The sequence below is a fragment of the Watersipora subatra genome, chromosome 4, assembly GCF_963576615.1.
Source record: "Watersipora subatra chromosome 4, tzWatSuba1.1, whole genome shotgun sequence".
Lineage (NCBI taxonomy): Eukaryota > Metazoa > Bryozoa > Gymnolaemata > Cheilostomatida > Watersiporidae > Watersipora > Watersipora subatra.
This window is the reverse complement of record NC_088711.1, coordinates 65,092,380-65,119,159: the sequence shown is the minus strand read 5'-3', so window position 1 is coordinate 65,119,159 and position 26,780 is coordinate 65,092,380. Positions and strand designations below refer to the sequence as shown.

The window sequence follows — 26,780 nt, the reverse complement described above, 5'->3', positions numbered from 1 at the left end:
AACCTCAGAAAGACATACCTTGATTGTTGATTTCGACTTGGAAATCGCCAGTTTTATGCCAACATCTAACACCTAAAATAAGTAAAAGAAAATCTAAAACAGTCCAATATTTCGAAGGAAAATTACAATTAGAAATTTAACAAACTGCACTAGAAGACACTGTTGCAACACAAACTGTCATCAAGAACGTAGTTGCTTATAAAACATCTGTCTAGGATCATATTTTTTCAATGTATTATGTTTTTATCACTCTTTTATATATATACCTTATATTTCTAGTATCTAAAATAAATCTAGGCCTTTCCAGCACCAGCAAAACACCAGTAACCATTCTTTAATGCCAGTAATCATTCTTAATTTTCAAGAAGAAGAATTTTGACTGTAAGCATGTAGCACGTTGCTGGCCCCACGATGCCGCTTGCTTTAGAAATGCAAAAAAGAAACAAATATTGCCCGCTAGAGCAGGACGTTTAACACTGATGTCAAAGGTTTGTTTTAAAAGCTATACAAAACTATTTTTTCACGTCCATGGTACTACTGATTACTTATAATCGCCAACACAGCTACACAGTTTTCAAACCGAGTTAGGAACTGCGAGCTAGAAACTCACAAATCGTTATCTTTTTTAGATCTGACCCAGCCCTGCAGGGCCTATCCGAGTGTTTAGCGGAGCTAAAAAGTTAGAACCTAAGTAGCCGAGCCGGCCTCAGCATCGCTATCTCCTACCGTTACACTGTTACCACTTCTTCAAAGTAACAGTCTTACTACTAGCAACAACTGAAAACTTTGTACGTATCATATTGTGATGAAGCTATAAATGCATATACAGAAACTGAGCACGTCTAGAAAGTATGAAGTAGTTACCTAGACTTATTACGTAGTATTAGAAACGTATTTTTATTCGCGAGCTCTAGCTTTTGACCTTATTACACTTGCCGAACGAAGACTGGCGTTGAAGGCGCATGAGCCGGGTTTTCGAGTTGTTAACGGTGTAGATAACTCCTAGGGTAGCGTTGTTGCTCACGATTGCGACATTCGCTGTTCCAATTGAGTTGTGTTTTTGTCCTGAAGAGGGCGTTTTATTTCCGAGAAGCTACATGTAGGTGGACTTCATTCTTGAAATCGATATAATTTGCATTTCATGAACAACATTTATCTAATTCGTTTGCAAGCTTCAATCTGGAATTGCATAAACCAGACGTACATCGTGATAACTTTTCCCATAGCTATTGCATTACTAGGTTTTGTTGAATGTAGGCCTACACGTTTTTACATTCAGAAACAAAATAGTGAACAAAAATTTGCTGGCTTTAGTTTCACAATTTAACGGTCATTTATACCTCTAATGCAATATGAACGGATTATTATATGTCGTTCACTTGTCAAGGTTGTGTTTAGGCTGGGTCTACACAGGCTTGGTATCGTTACCTGTAAGTGGAATTCGGTTGCTCACCGATTGCTTGCGTAACTAGTTTCGTGATAAATTTTGTTGTACGGGTATAAGTATAGATGTTAGTGTCAGTTTAGTAGTTCAGTAACTTTAAGACTGTTAAGTGAACCGTGTTAGCAGTCCTAGAGATACATGAACCTGTATTGTGTCACAGCAACGCTATACACTTTATTATCATTGCATTAAAATTCCCCACTAAACTCATACAGCACAAATATACGAGAGAAAGGAAACAAAAGCTATGCAATCGTACAAAGAGAACCCAGAGAGAGGGTTACCCATCACAGTTACTCAAAGTATCTATCTATGCAAAGAAACAATTACAATGCACGGAAACCATGACGACTTACACAACACATTCATTCACAGATATATCTCAAGCCCAAGTGATAATAACTTATTCAGTTCAGAAAAGAGTGTAATAAAAAAGTGGATGATAAGTACGACACTGAGTTTCCACCATTGTCGTTGCAGGACAAAACCCTTAAAATGGAAATGATAGCCCTGAAAAGGGCCGAGGTGGTTGGTGGGACTACTGGCACTCAGGAATCAGTTTTCACTGGTGAGACTAGTGGCCCGAGAGGGTAACTGTTGTCCCCGATTTGGTCTACCGGTGGGCAGACGATCTTGGGCTCCATTTCATGCCGTGGAGTAGGGCAGGCGTCACGGGCTGGCCTCCAGTACGGCCGTCAGTCCTGCCGTGGCCTTGTGTAGCGTTGCCCTCAATGATGGTGTTGGCGACGGAGTGAACACGCCCTCGGTCTCTAGGGGTTTGGTTTGGGTGGACTGTGTTTTTCGGTGCTCAGCAGAGACGTGTGCTTGCAGGAGAGGCTGGGTGGTGAACACCTCATCACGAGAGGAGCGGCGGTGTCTGTGTACGCAGGCGTGCCTCTGTAGGTCACGCTCCTTGTTGCAAGAAAGATTGCAGAAAGTACACGAGTGCTTTATGCTTGTAAGAGCGAATGAACTGTCAATCAGTGTGTGCCCGTATTTATAGACAGTCAGCATGCGTAAGAGAGTTGATGACGTTTTTTCTAAGCCTATAATCCGGCAGCTTCAAATTGCTGACTCAATGGATCTATATTACGTTCGTCGCAATTCAGACAAATTTGAATAGTCATTTATAAGGCGCACGCTTAACACTTGTCCACTGTAGAGTATATGTATGTGTTATACTAGCAATTTTTTATGTTAACCATTTATTACCATATTGTTCTAAGATTTGCATGTTATTATACAAACACTAAAAAAATTATTAATACTCGTATTGCGTGATTAGTTAGTGACAAATGTTATCGTTTTTGTATTCGAAATATGTTATTGTGGAATTGGTTGACCTGATTACTGTGCAGCCAATCAATTGTAGATTTTTCCCTGAGATTGCTATATAACCTGTCAGTTTTATCATTTCTGGTGTGTTACTGCGTGGTACTGAGAGATATAACACCAATAAAGATACTGCGTTCTTTACAATAAGCTCTGCTTGAGTTTCAAAAGCAAATACATTTGTAGTGTATAACATTCTTTTGACTGTTTCTGACTTTAGCATTGTGATATTAGCCAGCGTATCATAGCTGCATTCACTATAAGTGCTATTGACCGAACATCAAGAATTATTGCGCTTGGCTTGCTAGGGTGTAATGGTTGAGAAAAGACACCATCGAGTCTGTTTATCGGCTCACTCTTGAGTCTGTTTATCGACTCACTCTCGAGTCTGTTTATCGGCTCACTCTCGAGTCTGTTTATCGGCTCACCCACGAGTCTGTTATCGGCTCACCATCGTGTCTGTTCATCGGCTCACCCACGAGTTTGTCTATCGGCTCACCATCGAGTCTGTTTATCGGCTCACTCTTGAGCCTGTTTATCGGCTCACCCGCGAGTCTGTGTATCGGCTCACCCACGAGTCTGTTTATTGGCTCACCCACGAGTCTGTTTATCAACTCATCGAGTTTGCGTAAACTCGTTCTTGAGTTGGGAGTTGTCTATCCTTGTCGAGTAAAATTTACTTTAAGAGTACGACAACAACAATAAGACAAAAACACAATTATAATATGACACACTCACTCAATTATAAATACATTTAACTACAGTATATGATTTAGCTGTTTACAGCTACAAATTGAGGGAAGAACACCCTAACTCGTAAGTATCTCGCAAGTTAAAATGGAAAATATAGCCGCAAATATTGATAAACTATGCAGGAAGTTTATTTTTATCTTGATAATGCCAGACATAGCAAGAGGCGGTTGTTAAAAGTACAGGTCAGCTTAACGAGGCATTTAGTTGGTTTGTAAACCACAGCCTAGCCACTATTCCACATGTCACAGAAACTACTGCTGATGTTGCATGTTACAGCAATTATGACCTAATACTAATAATGACTTACTGTAACTTGAACCAAAGATCAATCACAGGCATGTTGGTCTACAAAGCCTATTCTTTACAGTGAACTGTATGCTTGGTAGCTTGAAAGTTACTTTTAATTTTGAAGTAAAATATGGAGTGTCTGTTAATGTATTATCATGACTAATACATGAACAAAAGAGGAAATCAGTTTTGTTATGAAGGTTTGTTAAAATATTATGCTAGGACAGATTAATAGAATCATGCACAAAGGACAGATGTACTGTTAGTCATAGTCCAGCATATACTAGACTTCAGCTCATCACCTTTCCACTGATGCAATACATAGTTAGCTAATGACATGTATTGTAGGTACCTCAGCACAATTAAATAGAACTTCCATTTTGCTATGTTTACGGTGACTGTGCAGAAGGTGTCCAAGTCAAATAAATTTATTCTGTTGAGAATTAGCAATAATGCATATCAACTACCCAAATTCTTCTTGCAACTATAAAAATACGATATAATGAAAAAACAATAGATAACTAGACATTCACACTCATGATAGAATACATTTGGTACCCATGTTTATTGTCATGCAAAAGTTTAAGCAAATTCACTCCACCAACTCTCTTTTTTGCTGCTGCCTTTCCAAAATATAAAATTGTCAAGGCTGTCAGCATTCATCATTTAAATAGAGCACATTTTTAAAGTACATAAGCCCATAGTAATTCACAATTTATAATATTTATCTTGAAATAATAAAGATTCTCAACATTATTTAAATAGAAATATCATGGCTTGCGCGCATTATCTAGCGATTTGGAATCAGCAGTTGATGAAACTCCAACAACCCATGCGAAATATGTGATTATTATCAGAAAATAAGTCTAAGCATGAAAATATACGTATATCGGTCACACTCCATATTCCAATCAGACAAGTGTTTAGTAGATGTGTCGCCTAACATCGAAACCCAGATTTTTTTTATGCAGTCTGATCTTAGGACAACTTTTACAGTCTAACTGGGTCTTTCCAGTTCCACGTGACAAAGACTCCTCTGACATCACTGCTAGCCAAAGGAATATCTTTGTTTTAACAGTAGTTTTCAGTAAGCTATCTCACTAAAAAATATAACTACCTGGTTATACATGCATTTGTTCACGAACTTGTTAACAAATTGTTATAGAAGTCATTGTACCAAATCATGTCTGAGCTTCTGTACTAGAATATCGAAGTGCGTAGTTTTGAGAAATGGAACTATTCCTCCTAGTCAAGTAACGCAACTTTGTACACTAGTATAATTGCCTTTACTAGTTTTGTTGTGTTTAGAGCAAATACCTGGAACAAGCGGTGCTCTAGTATTAGATTTATACCAAAGGTTTCAAGTGCACATGTATATTCAACATATTAGTTTGTGGGTGGGCACAATGTTTCAGGCTTACTGTTTTATGCTAGTTACCACTTTGATCTAATTCAAAGTTGTGTATGTTTTACTTTGCTACACAACGGTAAACTCTTCACCGTTCAATACACAAGGTGCTGCTCAATGCATAAAACCTTTTAAAAATGATCTTTCATAATGCTGATCATTTGGCATGGCCCCAGCACTTCAGTGATCAGTGGCGTCTGATTTAGACTTACTTTTAGTAGTGTTATAATTTGTTGTTCAAGTACACACTCTAGTATATGTGCTTAGTTTTATACATTCTTACATACTTTTATATTTATATTTGCTAAAAACTCATTGTGCTCGTTTAGGAGCTGTAAAGTGAATGTGAGCAGTAAAGAATCACTAGTTACTACTACTGTTTTAGCAGGGAGCTGTACGCAGTAAAGGAGGTCAAGATGAGTTGGTAAATATGGGAGCAAAGTCTAGCAAAGATGGCTGCGGTTATACACCAGTTGAAGATGAGAGCAGTTTTAAATACTCACATCGGTCTGGTAGTTTAAAGTCTAAAGATGGCAGCCATATCAACTCTACAGGTACGCAGTTTCTCTTTCTTTATATTCTATCAAGTCTATAGGGACGCAGTTTCTCTTTCTTTATATTCTATCAAGTCTATAGGTACGCAGTTTCTCTTTCTTTATATTCTATCAAGTCTATAGGTACACAGTTTTTCTTTCTTCTATATTCTATCAAGTCTACAGGTACAGTATTTCAGTTGTGCAACAGGGGCCATAGACTATTTAATAGAACTCACTCTAGTTACCCATTTGTGTACTTATCTATGGTAGGAAGTGCTCTCAGGGTCTGGTACCGACACACCGGAGAAGCCGAGGTGAGTCGTGTGCCTCGTACCAAAGACACTGTGTTTAAGACGTACAATGACTGGCAAGAGATCCAGAAAGAGATCGGAGACCACTGCATCACACACATGTACATATGGAGTGGAGTCGTGCCCTCATTTCCTGACTTAGCTCCTAAGCTTGAGCAGCTTAACATTTATGGGTTGACAGATTCTTCTCAGCTTGACAGGTACACAGTCTAGTATCATCAACTATTTGGTAACGTAGTAGCGCATAGACTGATCGTGTATGTACCCCATGTCATAGCACTCTATAGGCTGCTCCTGCTGACATAAAACAAGTGGAGTGTAGGCCAAACACTTATGTGAATTGCAGTTTCACTGACTAGTTCTGTTAGTCAGTCACCAAAATTCTTATGCTACCCGCTTAATTCTATTTCTAGTTGTTTGTAGTACCGTAGTACTGTGACAGTCCGGTGGGCCGTGAGAGATTGACGTGGGTAACGTCTGCAGAATTATTGCCAGTTGTAGCAAGGTGATAGAGTGCCTGGCTGATAAGCTGAGTACCTGAGTTTGACTCCTGTCGGATGAATGTTTTTCCTAACGTTAGAGCGTTGTTTCAGACAGACAAATGCGGTTCTTATTATAGTAAAGAGTCCAATATGACCAAAAATATAATATTTTAGGGCTGTCTTTTTTGAAAATTACTTAGTCAACAAGGGAGACATTCTTCACTGGGGGGCTTTTAAAACAATATCTGTACCATACTTACATTAACATGAAAAACATTTAATTCTTAGGTTTATGCATATATTAATCTATATATACATTATATATATATAGATTACATATATAGTGTATATATACACTATATATACACTATATAGTGTATATATAGTGTATATGTATATAAATCTCTGTGTTTGTCTGCTAGTTATGTTGTGTATTCAGATATAACGATAACGTTTGAGGAACGGAAAATTTGCCACCCACCGGATTCGAACTCTCATCCTCCAGGTCTGCGCAGTCAGGCGTTTTATCCACTAAACGAAGTGGCTGCATTGCAATAAAAAGGAATAATTGTGGTGCTACTTATTACATCGGGAAAAAACACAAGCTTGAACGTTACACTAGCACGTAACGTAACACAAGCTGGTTTCACGGCTCTTATTATAGTAACATTTCTAGCTTACAAGCTGAAGTTACTAGCTCAAGTTACTCAAATTAGTCAAACAGGTAATTTTCCCATTGGCTAATTAGTCAACTCAGCCAATGGCCACCACATTACCTGCCACTGGGCATTCATCTAGTTTTACTATGTAAATCGGTAGCGTGTGTTGGACTAGTCATCAAGAATATGCACAACATCTATCAATAATTTCAAAGACCTTTTTTCCAGTTGAAATAAAATGTGTACAAAATGAATAAACACGCAAGACTGATGAGTGTGTAACGTAATATTAGTAATAATAAATGTAATATTAGTAATAATAAATGTAATAGCTATGCAAATAATTTAATGATTTAATAATCATTGACAGCGAGATTGTGTCGCATAGATGTTTTTGTCAAGTAATGTTTTTGTCAAGTAATGTTTTTGTCCTTTGAGAAATTGTTTCAATTTTCTTGTAGACAGTTTGCAGCGATTGATTATTTTATCAGTGTCTGTAAGTGCAACATTATGGTATTTCGACCTTGAATTCACCATCTGTCTGTTTGTGTTGTAGTCTCACTGAGCTGGAGCATTTGCATGTGCTAAACCTGAGTGATAGTAACTTCTCTGCTGGCCTTCCAGAGGTCATTTCACAGTTGACTGGCCTCACTCAGCTCTATCTGAATAGCTGTAAGCTGACAAATCTGCCACGCAGGTAATGGATTGTTTTCCTTGGCAGTTTTATAATAAGGCATTGTCAGGTTTAGTTGGGTGAAACCAAATGTTAGAGCTGTAATTCATTCTTATGTTTCAACGCTTCCCGTGGTACACAGGCTAAACATATCTCCATCTTTATTTTCACTGTAAAATAGCATGGTCAATGTGTGGGATCAAATTGAACATTACCACCCTTACAGAACCAATTATGGTAAATGTAGGTGAGAGCAGCAGGTAAATTAAGACTAGCTGAGATGAATGACTTCAAGTGATAATTGTAAGCGATGATGTGAAGTGATGGTGAGGCACAACTTTGCAGCTATTTTGGTTGTGTTTTTGCTAAGTAAATCAATCATCATAGGCATATGATGGTTGGATTACATTTGTGAAACTAGTAAAAGCTACTATCAAGAAACAAAAGGAATTATTAATTTATTTAATTGTCTTCAAATAGTTGACACGCTGATCTACTAGAGTTGAAATAGTTGATACACTGCTTTACTAGAGTTGAAATAGTTGATACTCTGCTATGCTAGAGTTGAAATAGTTGATACACTGCTCTACTAGAGTTGAAATAGTTGTACACTGCTCTACTAGAGTTGAAATAGTTGGTACACTGCTCTACTAGAGCTGAAATAGTTGTACACTGATCTACTAGAGTTGAAATAGTTGATACACTGCTCTACTAGAGTTGAAATAGTTGATACACTGCCCTACTAGAGTTGAAATAGTTGTACACTGCTCTACTAGAGTTGAAATAGTTGATACACTGCTCTACTAGAGTTGAAATAGTTGTACACTGCTCTACTAGAGTTGAAATAGTTGGTACACTGCTCTACTAGAGCTGAAATAGTTGTACACTGATCTACTAGAGTTGAAATAGTTGATACACTGCTCTACTAGAGTTGAAATAGTTGGTACACTGCTCTACTAGAGTTGAAATAGTTGTACACTGATCTACTAGAGTTGAAATAGTTGTACACTGATCTACTAGAGTTGAAATAGTTGATACACTGCTCTACTAGAGTTGAAATAGTTGATACACTGCTCTACTAGAGTTGAAATAATTGTACACTGCTCTACTAGAGTTGAAATAATTGTACACTGCTCTACCAGAGTTGAAATAGTTGTACACTGCTCTACTAGAGTTGAAATAGCTGTACACTGCTCTACTTGAGTTGAAATAGTTGTACACTGCTCTACTAGAGTTGAAATAGTTGTACACTGCTCTACTAGAGTTGAAATAATTGTACACTGCTCTACCAGAGTTGAAATAGTTGATACACTGCTCTACTAGAGTAGAAATAGTTGATACACTGCTCTACTAGAGTTGAAATAGTTGATACATTGCTCTACTAGAGTTGAAATAGTTGATACACTGCTCTACTAGAGTTGAAATAGTTGATACACTGCTCTACTAGAGTTGAAATAGTTGATACACTGCTCTACTAGAGTAGAAATAGTTGATACACTGCTCTACTAGAGTTGAAATAGTTGATACATTGCTCTACTAGAGTTGAAATAGTTGATACACTGCTCTACTAGAGTTGAAATAGTTGATACACTGCTCTACCAGAGTTGAAATAGTTGAGCTGCAAAACGATATTGAACACATCTATGGTATACAGTGGCACTATAGTGGCATGTGTTGATATCTATGGTATACAGTGGCACTATAGTGGCATGTGTTGATATCTATGGTACACAGTGGCTCTATGGTGGCATGTGTTGATATCTATGGTACACAGTGGCTCTATGGTGGCATGTGTTGATATCTATGGTACACAGTGGCTCTATGGTGGCATGTGTTGATATCTATGGTACACAGTGGCACTATGGTGGCATGTGTTGATATCTGTGGTACACAGTGGCTCTATGGTGGCATGTGTTGACATCTATGGTACACAGTGGCACTATGGTGACAGCTATTTGCATCAAAAAAAAATTTCAACTTTATACGGGGACTTATTATTTTTACTATTGAAATATAATTAGAATGGATGAAACTGGTGTTGCAGTAGCCATGTTTTCTATATTATCTCACAATTAGCGATGAAGGTCAAATGTGTGTTTTGATGATAGTCACTCGTAACACGATTTCATGGAAGCTTCTCGTATGGCAGGTTTCTATAATACTATTTAATTCCATCTCATAGAATGAAGGCGCTGAACAAGTTGGAAGTTCTGAGTCTAGAATACAACAACTTTTCTAAGGGGATACCTCCTGTTATATCTCAGCTCACAACTCTCAGGAAACTCTATCTTAGCGGTTGTCTCCTCACGAGTCTACCACAAAGGTAACCTGTTATAACAGCAATTAACAGTATTGTATGAGGTTATATCTATTTTCTGTTAACTATAACTTTATATAATCTTAAGTATCTTTCATCATCCATTAGGATGAGTAATTGGGGCTAGATTATAGCATGATATTCATCAACAAGAATTCTATTTCGATGTGAAAATGGCTGACAAAGATTGGCAGATACAAAGATTGTATCTGCCAATCTTTGTAACTGTCAATCTTTGTATCAAGATTGGCAGTTACAAAGATTGTAACTGTAGTATATTGGAGCAAATATTGTACACATATTGTAGCCATAGTGTATTGGAGCAAATATTGTACACATACTGTAACTGTAGTCGATTGAAGCAAATATTGTACACATATGAAAACCGTAGTATATTAGAGCAAATATTGTACACATATTGTAACCGTAGTATATTTTAGACCAGCTTAACAATTATTACTCGTAATGGTTAACAGTGCTAGTTATTAACCCCAAGCAAGCGTTTTCAGTGTGAGTATATTAACCAATGTAATGACTATTTACTCAATGAATCTATTGTATTGCGCGTAGCTTAATGGTTAAGTTTGCTGCTTCTCGATCTGGAGAGCCCGAGATCAAATCCAGTGCTGTGTGAATTTTTCATTGTTAGATTTTAATTACTATAACCGGACACACGGTTTAACAGAAATATATAAAAACAAACAGTGAGATTTATATCTATAGATGTAAAAGACTAAATGCATATGTAATAATTAAGTTAATAAATTAATAATCAAAGGAAAACAGCTGTGGTTTCTACCTTTCAGACACGCACGGGAATGTAAGTGTAGGGTTGGCAATGCCATACGTTCATATGATCTGTACTATTTTATTTTCACTTATTGATTCCTATCAGCTTTTTTACATACAAAATGTTTACGCATCAAGAAATTTCAGATGTCATATGTTACTATGTATGTCAAGACAAGCGCTTGCTAAAGTTTTATGTATGTCTACAAAATCATATATAAGGTCAATGATAAGTTGGGGTTTGATTGTATTTTATCATTTTGTAGTGCCAGTATTTGCATTTTCACAGTATAGAGCACTAAATGGCGGCGATTTTATATTCTGTACGCTGCAATCTTTTACGAAACAGTCTTGGTTAGTACGGTGGCATACAATCAGTAGGTCAGTGGTTCGAATCACAGAAGGACCATCGGTGGTGTTAGGAAAGGCATTCAGCCACAAATGCTCTTGTGCCAAATCTCACTCGCAATTGGTCACAATATATTCTGTACCAGGATACACCATTTACGGTGGTGACCTCTAAATGGGAAATGCCGAAAGAACAAGAAAGAAATAGCACAACTTTCAAGTTTTATACACAAAACCAACTGATCTCCCCTCTCCAATTTCCTGTTAGTAAGAGTCAGTGACTGAGTAGGGCATAAAATCACTCACAGAGGTTAATGAATTTCTTGTTACAGTCTGCTAGAGCGATTCTTGACATCCGTCAGCGTTGAGGTAATACTACAAGTACCTGCTTATACCTTTCTGCTTGAGCTAAAGCCTTTAATCTCACTCACCTCACTGCAGCCTTGAGAGCACACCATTGCCTTAAAATCATCCCATAAACATAAAGCCCTCTGACATTCATGCAATCATCCTACGACCACGAAACCATGTGACAACCGTGAGGATCTTATCCCACTATAAAAACATACCACAGCTGTGTTTTTAAATTACAGCCATACATTTACTCAACAGTTATAAAACCGTATTGCAGCCAAGTCATGAAATCACACCCTGGTCAAGCGATTACACCCTAATCATGTTATCACACCCTAGTCATCTGATCATACCCTAACCATGTGGTCACACCTTAGTCGAGCGATCACACCCTAATCATGTGATCACACCTTAATTATGGTACGAAACCCTAGTCATGCGATCTCATCTTAGTCATGTGATCACAAGATGACACCTTAGTCATGAGATCAAACTTAGTCATGAGATCAAACCTAGTCATGAGATCACGCCTAGTCATGAGATCACATCTTAGTCATGCGGTCACACAACTGTCACAAGACTGTACCTTCATAATCAGGCTTTTATACTGCTATTGTGTTCAGGTTTCCGCTACCCAAAGCTTAGCTCGTGTTATGTATTACCATTAGCTGATATATTGCAGCCTCTCTCAAGTCACACAACTCCGGCTGCTCAAGTTAAGTGGAAATTTTTTCCGCAAAAAACTTCCGAGTGTTGTCGGTGAGCTGGTGAATCTACAGCAGCTCTACGCTGGATCTAACGAAATGCAAGATTTACCAAACAAGTGAGTAGAGTGAGTAGATGCAGTCAGCCACTGCATTACAGGAAACCTAGAAACATACATGTAGGTATTCATTTCTAGATGAAATCTCAAGTCGTACAAATGTTACCTTGAACATGAAAGTAAACATTCGCCCTTGAATAGACTATTGAATATTTCAGTGGGTACAGACTTGTCAGATTACCGCAAGCAATCGTTTTTTGACGTCATCAAGCCGTTTGCACATGCGCTCGTTCACGAAAAAGCCGCCATATTCGTAGAAAACGATCATTAATTTTTTATTTAATAGTACTTTTTGGTGTTGTTTTTATACTATCATTAAAAAATTGCAAACAAAAGCATCGTTTTCAAACATTTATTGCAAAAGCTTCATGTTTTTAACGATAAAATTGTCTATAAAAATGGCCGACAACGATAAAATGACGTCACGAAAAAACGAAGGATACTTGCTGCATTTCGTTATGCAAATGAATAGGCTGTAAGGGCTGATAATAGTTTAATAGTCCTCTAATAGTTTTTCTAATAAATTTTTTATTACAAGGTTGCAATAATAATGTTTTCATAGTTTACTCGGTTTCTGGCTATGAAATGTATACATGTGCACATTTTACTGCACACAGTGGTTCATAAATCAATACTTTTTTTAATTTGACAAAAATTCATAAATCTTATTGATTGCATCTCCTTACTGGTCTCGTTAGGTCATGTTCAATATGTCAACATCGTGTTGTTAAACAGATTCTTATGGAGAATCACCAAATTTCAGATCATTTAGAGCAGAAGTTTGCAATTTGCTAAATGTACATGTGTATTTAGTGTCAGCTAGAAAAACAACTACAGTTTTGACCAGTCATTTAATGAGATATAAAAATAATTAGTTTAAAAAATGTTATTCCTAGTTCCTAAATGGGTCAACCAATCACGATCTATTTCTGGAGTAATGATCTTTTGCTCTCAGTGCGTGCAGAACAATTTAGTGGTAGATTTGTGCACAGACGTCGATACATTGGGACTTACTCAAGATTGGACTGGAATGGCAAACACCGCGCGCACACTGCGAGAATATTTCAATTTTGGAAGTCTACAAATTATTAGAAATGATCAGAGGAGATGCAGGGAAAATTAGTCCTTTACGTGGCATGGCAATGATATAGCCTTATTCATTAGGATAACTGGGAACTTCAGCTATCAGTTTCACACAAAAGTTCTGTACATAAGGTTTAAACAATGTTAATTTATTGGTTAGTTACCCTAAACATAGACACCCAAATATTTTTATGCGTCAGATCATTAGTAGAGTAGTTATGCTGATGCCTAGTTTGCAGTCGTCCTTTGCTTTCAGTTGGATATTTGAACCTCGCATGTGGTAGTCTTTCAATCATAGAACCACTTCAGGCCGTGCTTACCGCCAGTGCTAAGAGGTTGCGGGTAGTGCTTATGGTTTCCTTATATTGTAGTTTGGCAGCGCTGACACAACTAGAAGTTCTCAGTCTAAACACCTGCTCTTTCTCTCAAGGCATTCCGCCTGTAATCGGTCAGCTCTGTTCTCTCAGAAAACTTTTTCTAAAGAACAACAATCTAAGAGATCTGCCCTCAAGGTTGGCTCATCTGTAACTTGTACGAATTGTTTTCTGTTCAACCTAACACAGGTTCATATATTTACAGAATATAAAATGCTTGGCTTGTGTTAAAACAGTCTTTTATTTTAGCTTTTCTGCCCTCAAAAAATTGGAGTTCTTAGCGCTTAACAGGAATATCTTCTCTTCCGGTTTACCTAGCGTGATAGAAAAACTCCAAAGTTTACGGGAATTGCAGCTTGATCGTTGTTTGTTGAAAGATATGCCAAATGGGTAAGCATATTTCTCCTTGTCTGTATGAGTCAGTATTATGTTATATATCAATTTGGAATGCAGTCACACTCAACTGTACTCTAAATGTTTTAGCATATGAAATGCTATTCTTTGAACACCAATTTTGGACTGCTGCCATGCTTGACTGTTGTAGTCTTGAAGGACACGACAAGTTGAAATGTCTGTACCTGAAGGACAACCACTTCAGAAGTGTGCCGGAAGTGCTCTACAAACTGAAAGCCCTCGAGACGCTGGACTTGTCACATAACGTCTGGCTCAGGACGATAGATGATGCCATCGCACTGCTGCCAAATTTGACCAAATTGTTGGTTCAGAGGTGTGATCGGTTGGAGTATCCTCCATACGCTGTCTGTAGACAAGGTCTGTCAGCCATAAAAACCTACTTCACAGACCTACATACAGCCGCTGGATCTGCGGTTGCTGCAATACCTGTAGCCATTGTTGGAAATCCTCTCTCTGGAAAAACCAGCATTGTAAGAAGTCTGCAGACAAGCAAGCGATGTTTAACATTCCGTCAGGAGAGCTCTTTGTTAGATGAGGCAACAAAAGTCTTCAAGATTGAGGATTTAGATTTGCAGAGCTCTCAAGTGAAATTGATAGACTATGGTGGGCATGAAGTGTACCATATGGCATATCAATTAATCATACAGGAGCGTTGTTTGCCTCTCATAGTTGTCAACATGCAAGAGTTCTCCCAGTTGCTCTCCCATCGAGGCCCTCATGAGGCTACTAAACGGGTCTGTTTTGACTGGTTGTCCCATTTGTATCTTGCTTGTCCCCGACTCGGTTCTCCCCTCCTTGTTCTCACTCACTTAGATCAACTTCAAGATGGAGAAGCTGATCTGCTCACAAGCCTTCTTCTGGAAACTTCCGAATCGCTTCGAGCTGAGTTGCTCGAAGAAGAGAGCCAGTACTCGAGTGATTTTAAGGGTGGTTTGCGCGAGATCTCATACTTATTTGATGTAGATCAGGCTATGTTTAACACAGAGGAAATTTTTACTTTTGATAATGATCTCGACCAAGCTTCTAACATCGCATGTTTGAAAACTCAAATAGATTCTCGTTGTACAGCATTTCAAATTGTCATACCTCATTCATGGGCACTGCTAGCAGAGTTTATTGAGAGAGAAGGCGATCAACCATATCTGCTGTTGTCGAGTATCCAGTCAGAGTTTGAGTCTCTCGATTGCTTTGTGATCCTCAGATACATGCACAATGCCGGCAAAATTTTATGGTTTGAAAATCTTACGGGTCTCTCACAGTATATCTTTCATAGGATCTCAGAAATCACAGACATGATCGCCGTGTTGTTTCATCATGCTTCTGAGGACCTTTGGAAAGAAGATGTCGCCAAGTTTACTATGTTTTCTCATAAGGGTCAAGTGATCAGAAAGCATAAATATGAAACACTGATTCAAAACTTATCGGAGAGTGGCATGTTGGATGAGGCTCTGCTTGCTCATTTGTTGCATTGTCACACTCAGTTTCCTTTCGATGTAGCCCTTCAGCTTCTAAAATGTTTCTACATTGTTCATGGGCCGATCAAGAAAGATGACAGAGAGACGTATGTTGTTCCGTATTTTGCACACAACTTTCTAGACAAATCATGGAAAACTGACGGTGACATACAGTTGCGATTGGACATCGTACTAGCTGGGTTAACTCTACCCAAGTACGTTTATCAGCTGATGAGTGTAGCGGTGTTAAACTCTAACCTAGAGCAGTTCGATACCTTGATTGTAGCCAAGAATGGCGTCACCGTGCAGCAAGAGGTTTGTGCCACACATATGGTTCACAACTACAATACTAAGAAAGTAACCCTTCAGGTGTCAACCTCAGTCGAACTTCTTGCAGTGTCTTGGAATCGTCTGATCATTACTGCTAAGAAAGTAATTCAGCTGCTTTTCCGTGTCTGGAAGGCGTCTCATGTCGAGGTTTTAGTATACTGTGCTCACTGTCTATTCGTAAGAGACCCAAACCCTTCTTTTGAGGTAGATCCAGACTGGTTTCTACCGATTGAAGAAGTGAATGAGGTCACGACCTTTGCTGGCACAGAGCTTTTGGCTTGCAGACGCTGTGCTACCTCCGGGGCTAAGGTTATCAAGCGCACTGTTCCAAAGCCTCTCAAACTACCGTGTAAGTTGAACTAGCTAATGCAGAGCTTTACTATTAGTAACTGTAATGTTCTAGTTGAAATATCTGTCAGGGAGTATATTCATTCTGGAATGAAAATATACTCGACAACCTTTTATCAGAGGGACAATTACATAATTAACATAAAACTAACAAGTGGCAGCATATGAAAAAATAGTACTGAAATAATGTATAATCATAGTTGGTTGCGTTTAACTTTGGTTTAATCTTTATAGAAAGTCAGGTATAAGATACATGTAGTTAAAAAAGCAGTTGTCTTTTAAGGCATATTTGGTCTTTTGTTTGAACATCAATTCCAGTTTCATGACTTGTGACAGACAGCCCTCAAGTGACTGATGTATGTATTTGAACAGCTGCATATGATAAGTACCCGACCTTATGAACTTGAGAGTCTGTAATTACAAGAGTAACCAACACAAGCCAAAAACCTATTTCATGAATTCAACTTACTCTTATAGGTTTCCAACTGCACAAAGATGAAGTGGAAATGCTGAAGAGTTATTTAGCTGATCTTAAAACTCAACGCTATGATTGCTATGAGGGTAGGTTCCTTTTACACCCATTTCATTCATTTGCTGTGAAGTTAACGCTTTTTAGGGAATCTTGAATTAACTGTCTAATTGTTTCCATTCCTTTAGAAGTCTTCAGAAAAGTCGATGGGCCAGATGGAAATGGTGATGAAACGGACAGTGATCTGTCAGATGTTGAAGAAGAGGGTTACTGCGATCACTCATCACCGGTGCAGATGTCTATGAGGCTCGCCATTGTTAGAAAGGCTTCTATCAAACAGCTCTATTATGACACAGAGAAGGTACTTTTCACTTTGGTTCTAATGTTTTTCTGTTCTAACTTGTAGACAGTTAGTATTGTTCATGGTTGTTTGTGGTATGCTTTTCTGTTGCGCAATGTATGACAAGAAGTCGGTGAGCTCAATGCTACTAACTACGGTGTTAGATCCTGATTGGATCTAAAAACACTTTAATATTTGCCAATCACAGCATGATCCTTTTTGCTGTTAAACCTCTGAGAACATCGTAACACAGCTTGCCAATGATTTCACCTAATACTTTTACTACCTTGTCAATAGAGCTAATTATATTCGTCTCCTTTTTAAACTCTATTGTTGGATGGCAAAAATGAGCGAACAAATTTTTAACTTGAGTCACTAAAATTTAGTTGCTATTTTTTATTGGTTGAAGAGGATAAGTCAAACATGAGAGACTTATCAAGTAAACTAACAAAGTGCCAAACATCTCTCTGAACTAATATACTACTCGTGGTCCATTTCCCTACATCTCTCTGAACTAATATACTACTCGTGGTCCATTTCCCTACATCTCTCTGAACTAATATACTACTCGTGGTCCATTTCCCTACATCTCTCTGAACTAATATACTACTCATGGTCCATTTCCCTACATCTCTCTGAACTAGTATACTACTCGTGGTCCATTTCCCTACATCTTTCTGAACTAATATACTACTCGTGGTCCATTTCCCTACATCTCTCTGAACTAATATACTACTCGTGGTCCATTTCCCTACATCTCTCTGAACTAGTATACTACTCGTGGTCCATTTCCCTACATCTCTCTGAACTAATATACTACTCGTGGTCCATTTCCCTACATCTCTCTGAACTAATATACTACTCGTGGTCCATTTCCCTACATCTCTCTGAACTAATATACTATTCGTGGTCCATTTTCCTACATCTTTCTGAACTAATATACTATTCGTGGTCCATTTCCCTACATCTCTCTGAACTAATATACTATTCGTGGTCCATTTCCCTACATCTCTCTGAACTAATATACTACTCGTGGTCCATTTCCCTACATCTCTCTGAACTAATATACTACTCGTGGTCCATTTCCCTACATCTCTCTGAACTAATATACTACTCGTGGTCCATTTCCTTACATCTCTCTGAACTAATATACTATTCGTGGTCCATTTCCCTACATCTCTCTGAACTAATATACTACTCGTGGTCCATTTCCCTACATCTCTCTGAACTAATATACTATTCGTGGTCCATTTCCCTACATCTTTCTGAACTAATATGCTATTCGTGGTCCATTTCCCTACATCTCTCTGAACTAATATACTATTCGTGGTCCATTTCCCTACATCTTTCTGAACTAATATACTATTCGTGGTCCATTTCCCTACATCTCTCTGAACTAATATACTACTCGTGGTCCATTTCCCTACATCTCTCTGAACTAATATACTACTCGTGGTCCATTTCCCTACATCTCTCTGAACTAGTATACTACTCGTGGTCCATTTCCCTACATCTCTCTGAACTAATATACTACTCGTGGTCCATTTCCCTACATCTCTCTGAACTAGTATACTACTCGTGGTCCATTTCCCTACATCTCTCTGAACTAATATACTACTCGTGGTCCATTTCCCTACATCTCTCTGAACTAATATACTACTCGTGGTCCATTTCCCTACATCTCTCTGAACTAGTATACTACTCGTGGTCCATTTCCCTACATCTCTCTGAACTAATATACTATTCGTGGTCCATTTCCCTACATCTCTCTGAACTAATATACTACTCGTGGTCCATTTCCCTACATCTCTCTGAACTAATATACTATTCGTGGTCCATTTCCCTACATCTTTCTGAACTAATGTGCTATTCGGGGTCCATTTCCCTACATCTCTCTGAACTAATATACTATTCGTGGTCCATTTCCCTACATCTTTCTGAACTAATATACTATTCGTGGTCCATTTCCCTACATCTCTCTGAACTAATATACTACTCGTGGTCCATTTCCCTACATCTCTCTGAACTAATATACTACTCGTGGTCCATTTCCCTACATCTCTCTGAACTAGTATACTACTCGTGGTCCATTTCCCTACATCTCTCTGAACTAATATACTACTCGTGGTCCATTTCCCTACATCTCTCTGAACTAGTATACTATTCGTGGTCCATTTCCCTACATCTTTCTGAACTAATATGCTATTCGGGGTCCATTTCCCTACATCTCTCTGAACTAATATACTATTCGTGGTCCATTTCCCTACATCTTTCTGAACTAATATACTATTCGTGGTCCATTTCCCTACATCTCTCTGAACTAATATACTACTCGTGGTCCATTTCCCTACATCTCTCTGAACTAATATACTACTCGTGGTCCATTTCCCTACATCTCTCTGAACTAGTATACTACTCGTGGTCCATTTCCCTACATCTCTCTGAACTAATATACTACTCGTGGTCCATTTCCCTACATCTCTCTGAACTAATATACTACTCGTGGTCCATTTCCCTACATCTCTCTGAACTAATATACTACTCGTGGTCCATTTCCCTACCTCTCTCTGAACTAATATACTACTCGTGGTCCATTTCCCTACATCTCTCTGAACTAATATACTACTCGTGGTCCATTTCCCTACACCTCTCTGAACTAATATACTACTCGTGGTCCATTACCCTACACCTCTCTGAACTAATATACTACTCGTGGTCCATTTCCCTACACCTCTCTGAACTAATATACTACTCGTGGTCCATTACCCTACACCTCTCTGAACTAATATACTACTCGTGGTCCATTTGTCTACATTTCTCTGAACTAATATACTACTCGTGGTCCATTTCCCTACACCTCTCTGAACTAATATACTACTCGTGGTCCATTTCCCTACCTCTCTCTGAACTAATATACTACTCGTGGTCCATTTCCCTACATCTCTCTGAACTAATATACTACTCGTGGTCCATTTCCCTACACCTCTCTGAACTAATATACTACTCGTGGTCCATTACCCTACAGGATGAAATTATTCGTGGAGTTAAATTTCATAAGAATTGTTTGTTCCAGCATATTCGCGAATAAATTAATCCGTGAATGCAGCTAGCAATAGAGTAAAACCTTCGCGTGCGTATACCATGTCTTTAGGTTTCTATTTAGCTGAGAAATTTATGTCGATCATGTTAAGCTATAAATTTTTGACTGAAGTCAGAGGTTTTCCTGAATATTCATCGATTTGGAGGCCTTTGGTGAACAGACAACTTGTGGTAAATTATGAGTTTTTTCAACGTAAAGAACTGCAAGAGAGATTTTTGCGATGATGACGCCGTGCCGAATTCCGAGTAACTTGTGACAACCCTGAATAATTTTGTAAAGAAGTGTGATGCATTGGCAATGAGCTTAACTCAAAATCCTGACGATTATTTTAATAGAGTGTGGAATTCAGCTGCGTATACTAGCTCTACCTAGCAACTAGTTTCTAATTTGAGGTAGTTATTCTCCCTTGTGTTGAAAATAAAACCAATTATTCGCGGATTTTAATATATCGCGGAATTGACAGTACGCGAATTAGCTAACTATCACATTCATCGAATAATTTCATCCTGTAGGGTATGTCATTTTACCAGATAGCGCCTATCGAACCTTGAGGTTGAGATCGGCCTACAATGTTTTGGAATGTTTCCATGTGCTTTTTCTGATTAAGCAGGAGTAAATAACTCATTAGTGTAGAACATAAGGTTGAATTAGACAGTGATGAGAGTTGAGTTTAGCTGATTCTCTCTGTTTTGAGATTCAAGTTTATGTTTGCATTGAATTAATTTGCATTGAAGAAATTTGTGTGTTCTTTTATTTTGCATTATTCTTATTTCACAGCGATGCAGTCGATTCGGGTAAGATCTGATGAGTTGTGTTCTCATGCGTGTTTTGTATTCAACTTTTCTCTCCCATTAGCTTCTTATTCATTCTACTATTCATCCTTCGCTCAGCTTTAGCTTTACGCACAATAATACCCCCCTCCTCGTGATGTGAATACTAAGGTACTGAGGCTGAGTGAAGAGATGAATATGATGTTAACTTTATATGCAGTTCATGAATACGTTACGCAGCGTTAAGTACTATGGGTCAGCGACCTTCAGTATACCTTAGACCAGTCTCTCACTTCTTCGTTCAATCACTGTACTTGATCAGGCTTCATCTCTATAGTTTCAAGCTTTCATATCTATTTATATTAATGCAATTCGCACCAGTTATCTACTTGCACATTGCTATACCAAGAAGAGGCCATCTGCAGAAAATTTTGTTTAACGTGTAAGATAGTTCCTGCTAAGTTCTTGTCCATCAATGTTCGTATTGTGACATTTCTGTTACTTGAGAATAATAATTCTGACAGTTTTTCGGCACCTGTCTATAGTTTCAGTGTCTATCAATCAGTAGACAGCCAATCAATCTAGATTTAACTCCGTATTCTCTTAGTAGCTTCAGTATATAATGTACATGTAGATATCGAAGCCTCATAGACAGCATGTATGGTTATACAGATCTAATCAAAGTTAGTATTTAGAGCAAGTGTATGTAGATGTTCTGATGGCGCACTTCCACCTCCAGAGTACTCGCTCTGTATTAACACAGTTTTGAGGGTGTTGCTTTGTAAGCGGTGTGATTTGTTGAGTCTTTCTATGTCCTGTACAAGTGCGTCCAATTCGCGTCTCGTGTACGTTTTACCACTGCCTTACCAGGTGTACCAGATGAGTGACAGGTGCCGAGGAAGAGTTCTCATTATAAACATTCATACTTTCCGTGACACGCAGCAGACAAGAGCTGGCTCACAGGTCGATTATGACAACATCAGCAGGTTGTTCAAAGATATGAAGTTTGATATAGCCAAGTCGAGACCTGAACTCACAGATTTGACAGCGCAGGTACTCTATGGGCATATATAGGTGTTGTACTACTACTCATGGCTTTATCTGATCAATACAGTAGACATCCCCTACAACATGAATAATCCATTTCGGGAATGTCTACGTTGTAGAGAATTTACGTTATATGAACAGTAAAATATATGTAAATGATCTAATCCGTTTTAAGATGATTTCAAACTTACTCTTTTGACTTTTCAAAAAGAAAAGACTACACTTAACATTTTAATTTAATGACTGTACCATAACTATAGTATTATTGGTTTGTATCGACAACTTTTTTTCTTTGTATGATCACTTTCACTTGGTTTAGGATTCATGATTACACTAGCTTCACGTCAAGTTAAGGGAGCCTTAAATTGACCTTCAATGTCAATTTAAATCGATTTTTCATCTTTTTTCTATACAGCAAGGTCAAAGTCCAAGTTGCAAAGAAAAAAATTGTCCATGCCTAAAATAAATTCAAGCAAAAATGCATCTTTACTGTAATAAAAGGGGTGTCTGTCTGTCTGTCCATCCGTTCATCCGAAGTTAGAGTTTATGATAAAAAATGGCTTTCGACAAGACTCCAGCTCATGACATTCAGCTGGTAGACTAATATTACCACCTGCACCAATCAATCACCTTTAGGTATTTCTGAATAATTGCACAGCTACTTATTATATGTACTTTATTGGTTCATCTGACAATCTCTCACGGCGCACCAGAATTTCTTGGTACTACTGAAAATAATAGAAATCAGTTGTTTTCTCTCCCAAGCGTGGCTAAAGAGAAAATGATACATTTAAGGCTACTCTAAGACTCACTATTCTGAACGAGTTTGATAACTTGCACAGACTAGACTCTTTACGTTAAATATGTAGAATTTCTGACGCATTACGAAACAAAAACTATAAATAAATTTTTTACGTCAAGTTTAATTCACTTAAAAGGAGCATTTACTGTACACATAGATTAGGCTGACTGAGTTTTAGACTGAGCTGTTATGATTGTGTGACGAGATGGCTTGGCAAGGTCATAGGGTTATGCGAGGCCGAATAACTGTGTGGGTTCACAACTACATGTCAATGTACTGCGAGACTATAACTGCGCTGCACAACTGTACAACAACCTTATTATAGCCGAGTACAGTAATTCCCCACTTGTCCTTGTGAACCGAGACAGCCATTCCTTGTAATAACTTACCACTTATCATAGATAAGTTGAAACTTGCAAAATATAAACTAATTTTTTAAGTCTTGTTTTCATTAATTGTAAGCATTTCTCTTTTCTAGTAAATTCAGTAGATTGTGTGACTGTGTCAAAATATGAGAGAGATTTATGTATTTTCATATTTCTATTTTTATTTGTTAATAAATAGTTTTCACCTCATGAAGTGCTGAATCCACCAAAGGTGAGCCGCGATAGATAAGCCGCGAAGTAGCTGTGGATTGCTGTATATCCAATAACTTTGTAACCTCAAATAAACACTCAACTAACTGTTCAAGTTTATGAATATAATAACCTTTTTGGTAGGAGATTTACAAAGAGGTGAGAGAAGAAACGAAGCGAGAAGAGCACAGCGCTTTCGGAATGTTTGTACTGGTGATAATGAGCCACGGTGCTAGAGGTCATGTGATCATCGACTGTGACAGTCAGCCTGTCGACCTCATCGCTATCAAAGACTTACTGTCTCCTCGCAATTTTCCCAGAATGAAGGGCAAACCCAAGCTGATCATTGTGCAGGCCTGTTCCGGAGGTAGGAGTACTTGTGGTTTCACCATCCCAGTTCTATTAGTTAGTGGCATCACTCTAATATCGTTAGTTATAGTCATCACTCTAGTATTATTAGTTATAGTCATCACTCTAGCATTATTAGTTATTGTCATCACTCTAGCATTATTAGTTATAGTCATCACTTTAGTATTATTAGTTATAGTCATCACTCTAATATTATTAGTTATAGTCATCACTCCAGTATTATTAGTTATATTCATCCCTCTAATATTGTTAGTTATAGTCATCACTCTAATATTGTTAGTTATAGTCATCACTCTAGTATTATTAGTTATAGTCATCACTTTAGTATTATTAGTTATACTCATCACTCTAGTATTATTAGTTATAGTCATCACTTTAGTATTATTAGTTATAGTCATCACTCTAGTATTATTAGTTATAGTCATCACTCTAGTATTATTAGTTATAGTCATCACTTTAGTATTATTAGTTATAATCATCACTCTAGTATTATTAGTTATAGTCATCACTCTAGTATTATTAGTTATAGTATGTTGTTTGCTAACTAGAGTTAGCAATCTGAATGCATGTACAGTGGATGGCTCTCTGCAATGTTCAAAGGTTTTGTACGGTACAACAGTCAAATTACCTTTGTTAGTGTTGAGACAGCATCTAGCAGTATCTTAGCCCCATACGTTGAATAGGAAAACTCTAGAACTAAATTGACCAGCAACAAGCTGCGCTCTTTATGCTACGTTTTCCGTTGGTCCTTCATATGGCGGAGCCAAAATATTTCATATTAAAAATAAAAGTAGTAATGACGGTGACACTACTAATGAAGAGACAGTCAGGTTCAACAGGCTTCAATAAATACCAGCTTGCATGGTGATTGCATGGTTCTCATGTAAGCAACAGCCATGAAATTTCTGCTGAGTACACCTTGTGGTAGTAGAATCTCTGTGCCTATGTTTACTCCCATTTAATAATCTTCTCAGGCTCAAATTACTAAATGCAGCAGCGTATTGATTTTGGTCTCTCAGATCGGGCTGACTTTGGTGACCAGGAGGCCCCACCAGTGGTGGACGCTGAACCACAAGCAACGACACAAAGCCATAATTTTAGCTCACAAGATTTTGCTCCGGAGTCTATGGCTGTTCCTGTCGCTAGTGCAACTCTGAACACCCTCAATGCAGATGACTTCTTCATAATGAAAGCAAGCAGTGAGTGTAAGTATACCAATGTGTAAGTACATATTTCAAGGTGTAAAATCATCAAAGTTTAAATACTCCAAAACAAACAAACTAAAGTATATCTACACAGAGTAATAAGTATATTCACACTATAAGTACATTATAGTGGATGTACACTGTATTCTAAATGTATCCAAGTGTAAGTCATTCAATTTCTTCCATAGTATTGTCTCTTGATGGTTGTCAGTTTTTATTTTGCTAGCCTTTAGCAGGTGTTTTCAAGTGTCATATTTCTTATATTAAAGATAGGATGTCAAATTTTCACAACTCTTGTAATTTCTAATTTGACAACTCTACCTAATATAACTCTTGAATTGCATATCTAGGTGAAGGAAGATAATTCTTCATATTACTGACTGACTAAGTCATTGTTTTTTAGATATTCAAGTATTGACTTAGTGAATTTTGTTTTTAGCATTTCTGGCTATCAGATCTCGAACCCATGGTTCTTGGTTCATCCGAGTTCTTGTGGCGACATTTTACAAGCACTCGTGTCACCGAGATGTTGAGAGTCTGTTTAAAATCGTAAGTTATCATCTATTTACTGTACATTCTTTTTCTGTAACGTTCTACATATCTACAGGACAGGAAGTCGGCAGTAGGTCTGTGAGTTCTAGCTAGATGCTGTCCGGCGATGTAGCTAGAAGTCTACTTGAGAATAGTTTCTGGTTTAGATCAACAAATCTATGTTTTTATGCTATCATCAAGATTCTTTATATGGGACAATAAATAGAAACCAGAGGTTTATGATAAGGTGATAGCTGACACTTGTCAATAGGTAAATAGGTCAATAGATTAGTGAGACAAAAGCTATCGATAAATGTATAGAGAATATACATTCATCATACATATTCATTTAGTGAATATAATAGTGAATTTATATTGTTGGTACAATTACGGATGCAATAGGGAAACTTGGGTACTAGTTAGCGGACAACCTTGACCTTTAGAAATTTTCCACACTCCGTAGATAGCTTGAGTTCCTGCAGCAATGATGTTAGTTACTGTATATTAATTATTGTCAGTTGTCTGGGGCAGTGTTCATGTCATCAGCAGACAGGCAGTGATTAACATGTTTAGTGTGGCTCAAATAGTTATGTACGCGTCTATCGCTGTGTTTCCTGTTTAGAAACACTAGTGTTTGATTGGCCAGCGCTGGCTTCAACTTGTTGTCAATGAATGACAGGTGCAGGAGAGGGTGAGGAAGGCGAGTGTCAGAGAAAACAGCTATCTGGGTGGAAGTGTGCCAACAAGTGTCTGTACATTCACCAATTACAGAAAGCTCTACTTCTTTCCTGGATTTCCAGCCCGCTAACCGGTTACATTGACATATGATTTCAAAGTCCCTTGTAATGTATCTATATTGTAGATAAACATCGAGATGTGTATATAATATACATGTATAAACCATTTAAATACACGGTTTTGTTTTTTCGTATGCTGTCAACTAAATATGCCAAAGTGAACATCTTTGTCACCAGCATTTGCTCAAGGTCACCACAAGATTTTCAAACACCTGTGATTGGCTGTCACAACGTTTATTACCCACAATATATATA

The 26,780-nt window shown here is 37.9% G+C and overlaps 1 protein-coding gene across 1 annotated transcript; it reads left to right on the top strand.

Moving 5' to 3' along the window:
• The first annotated feature begins 1,082 nt into the window (after nt 1-1,082).
• LOC137392754 (malignant fibrous histiocytoma-amplified sequence 1-like) lies at nt 1,083-26,656 on the top strand. The gene is made up of 16 exons (XM_068079077.1): nt 1,083-1,099; nt 5,611-5,779; nt 6,032-6,272; nt 7,770-7,910; nt 10,069-10,209; nt 12,377-12,517; nt 13,972-14,112; nt 14,224-14,364; nt 14,519-16,521; nt 16,998-17,081; nt 17,178-17,350; nt 22,070-22,252; nt 23,768-23,990; nt 25,012-25,197; nt 25,637-25,746; nt 26,408-26,656. The coding sequence occupies exons 2-16, from the start codon at nt 5,656-5,658 to the stop codon at nt 26,534-26,536; spliced, it is 4,161 nt and encodes a 1,386-aa protein (XP_067935178.1). The 5' UTR covers nt 1,083-1,099; nt 5,611-5,655; the 3' UTR covers nt 26,537-26,656.
• Nucleotides 26,657-26,780: the final 124 nt, after the last annotated feature.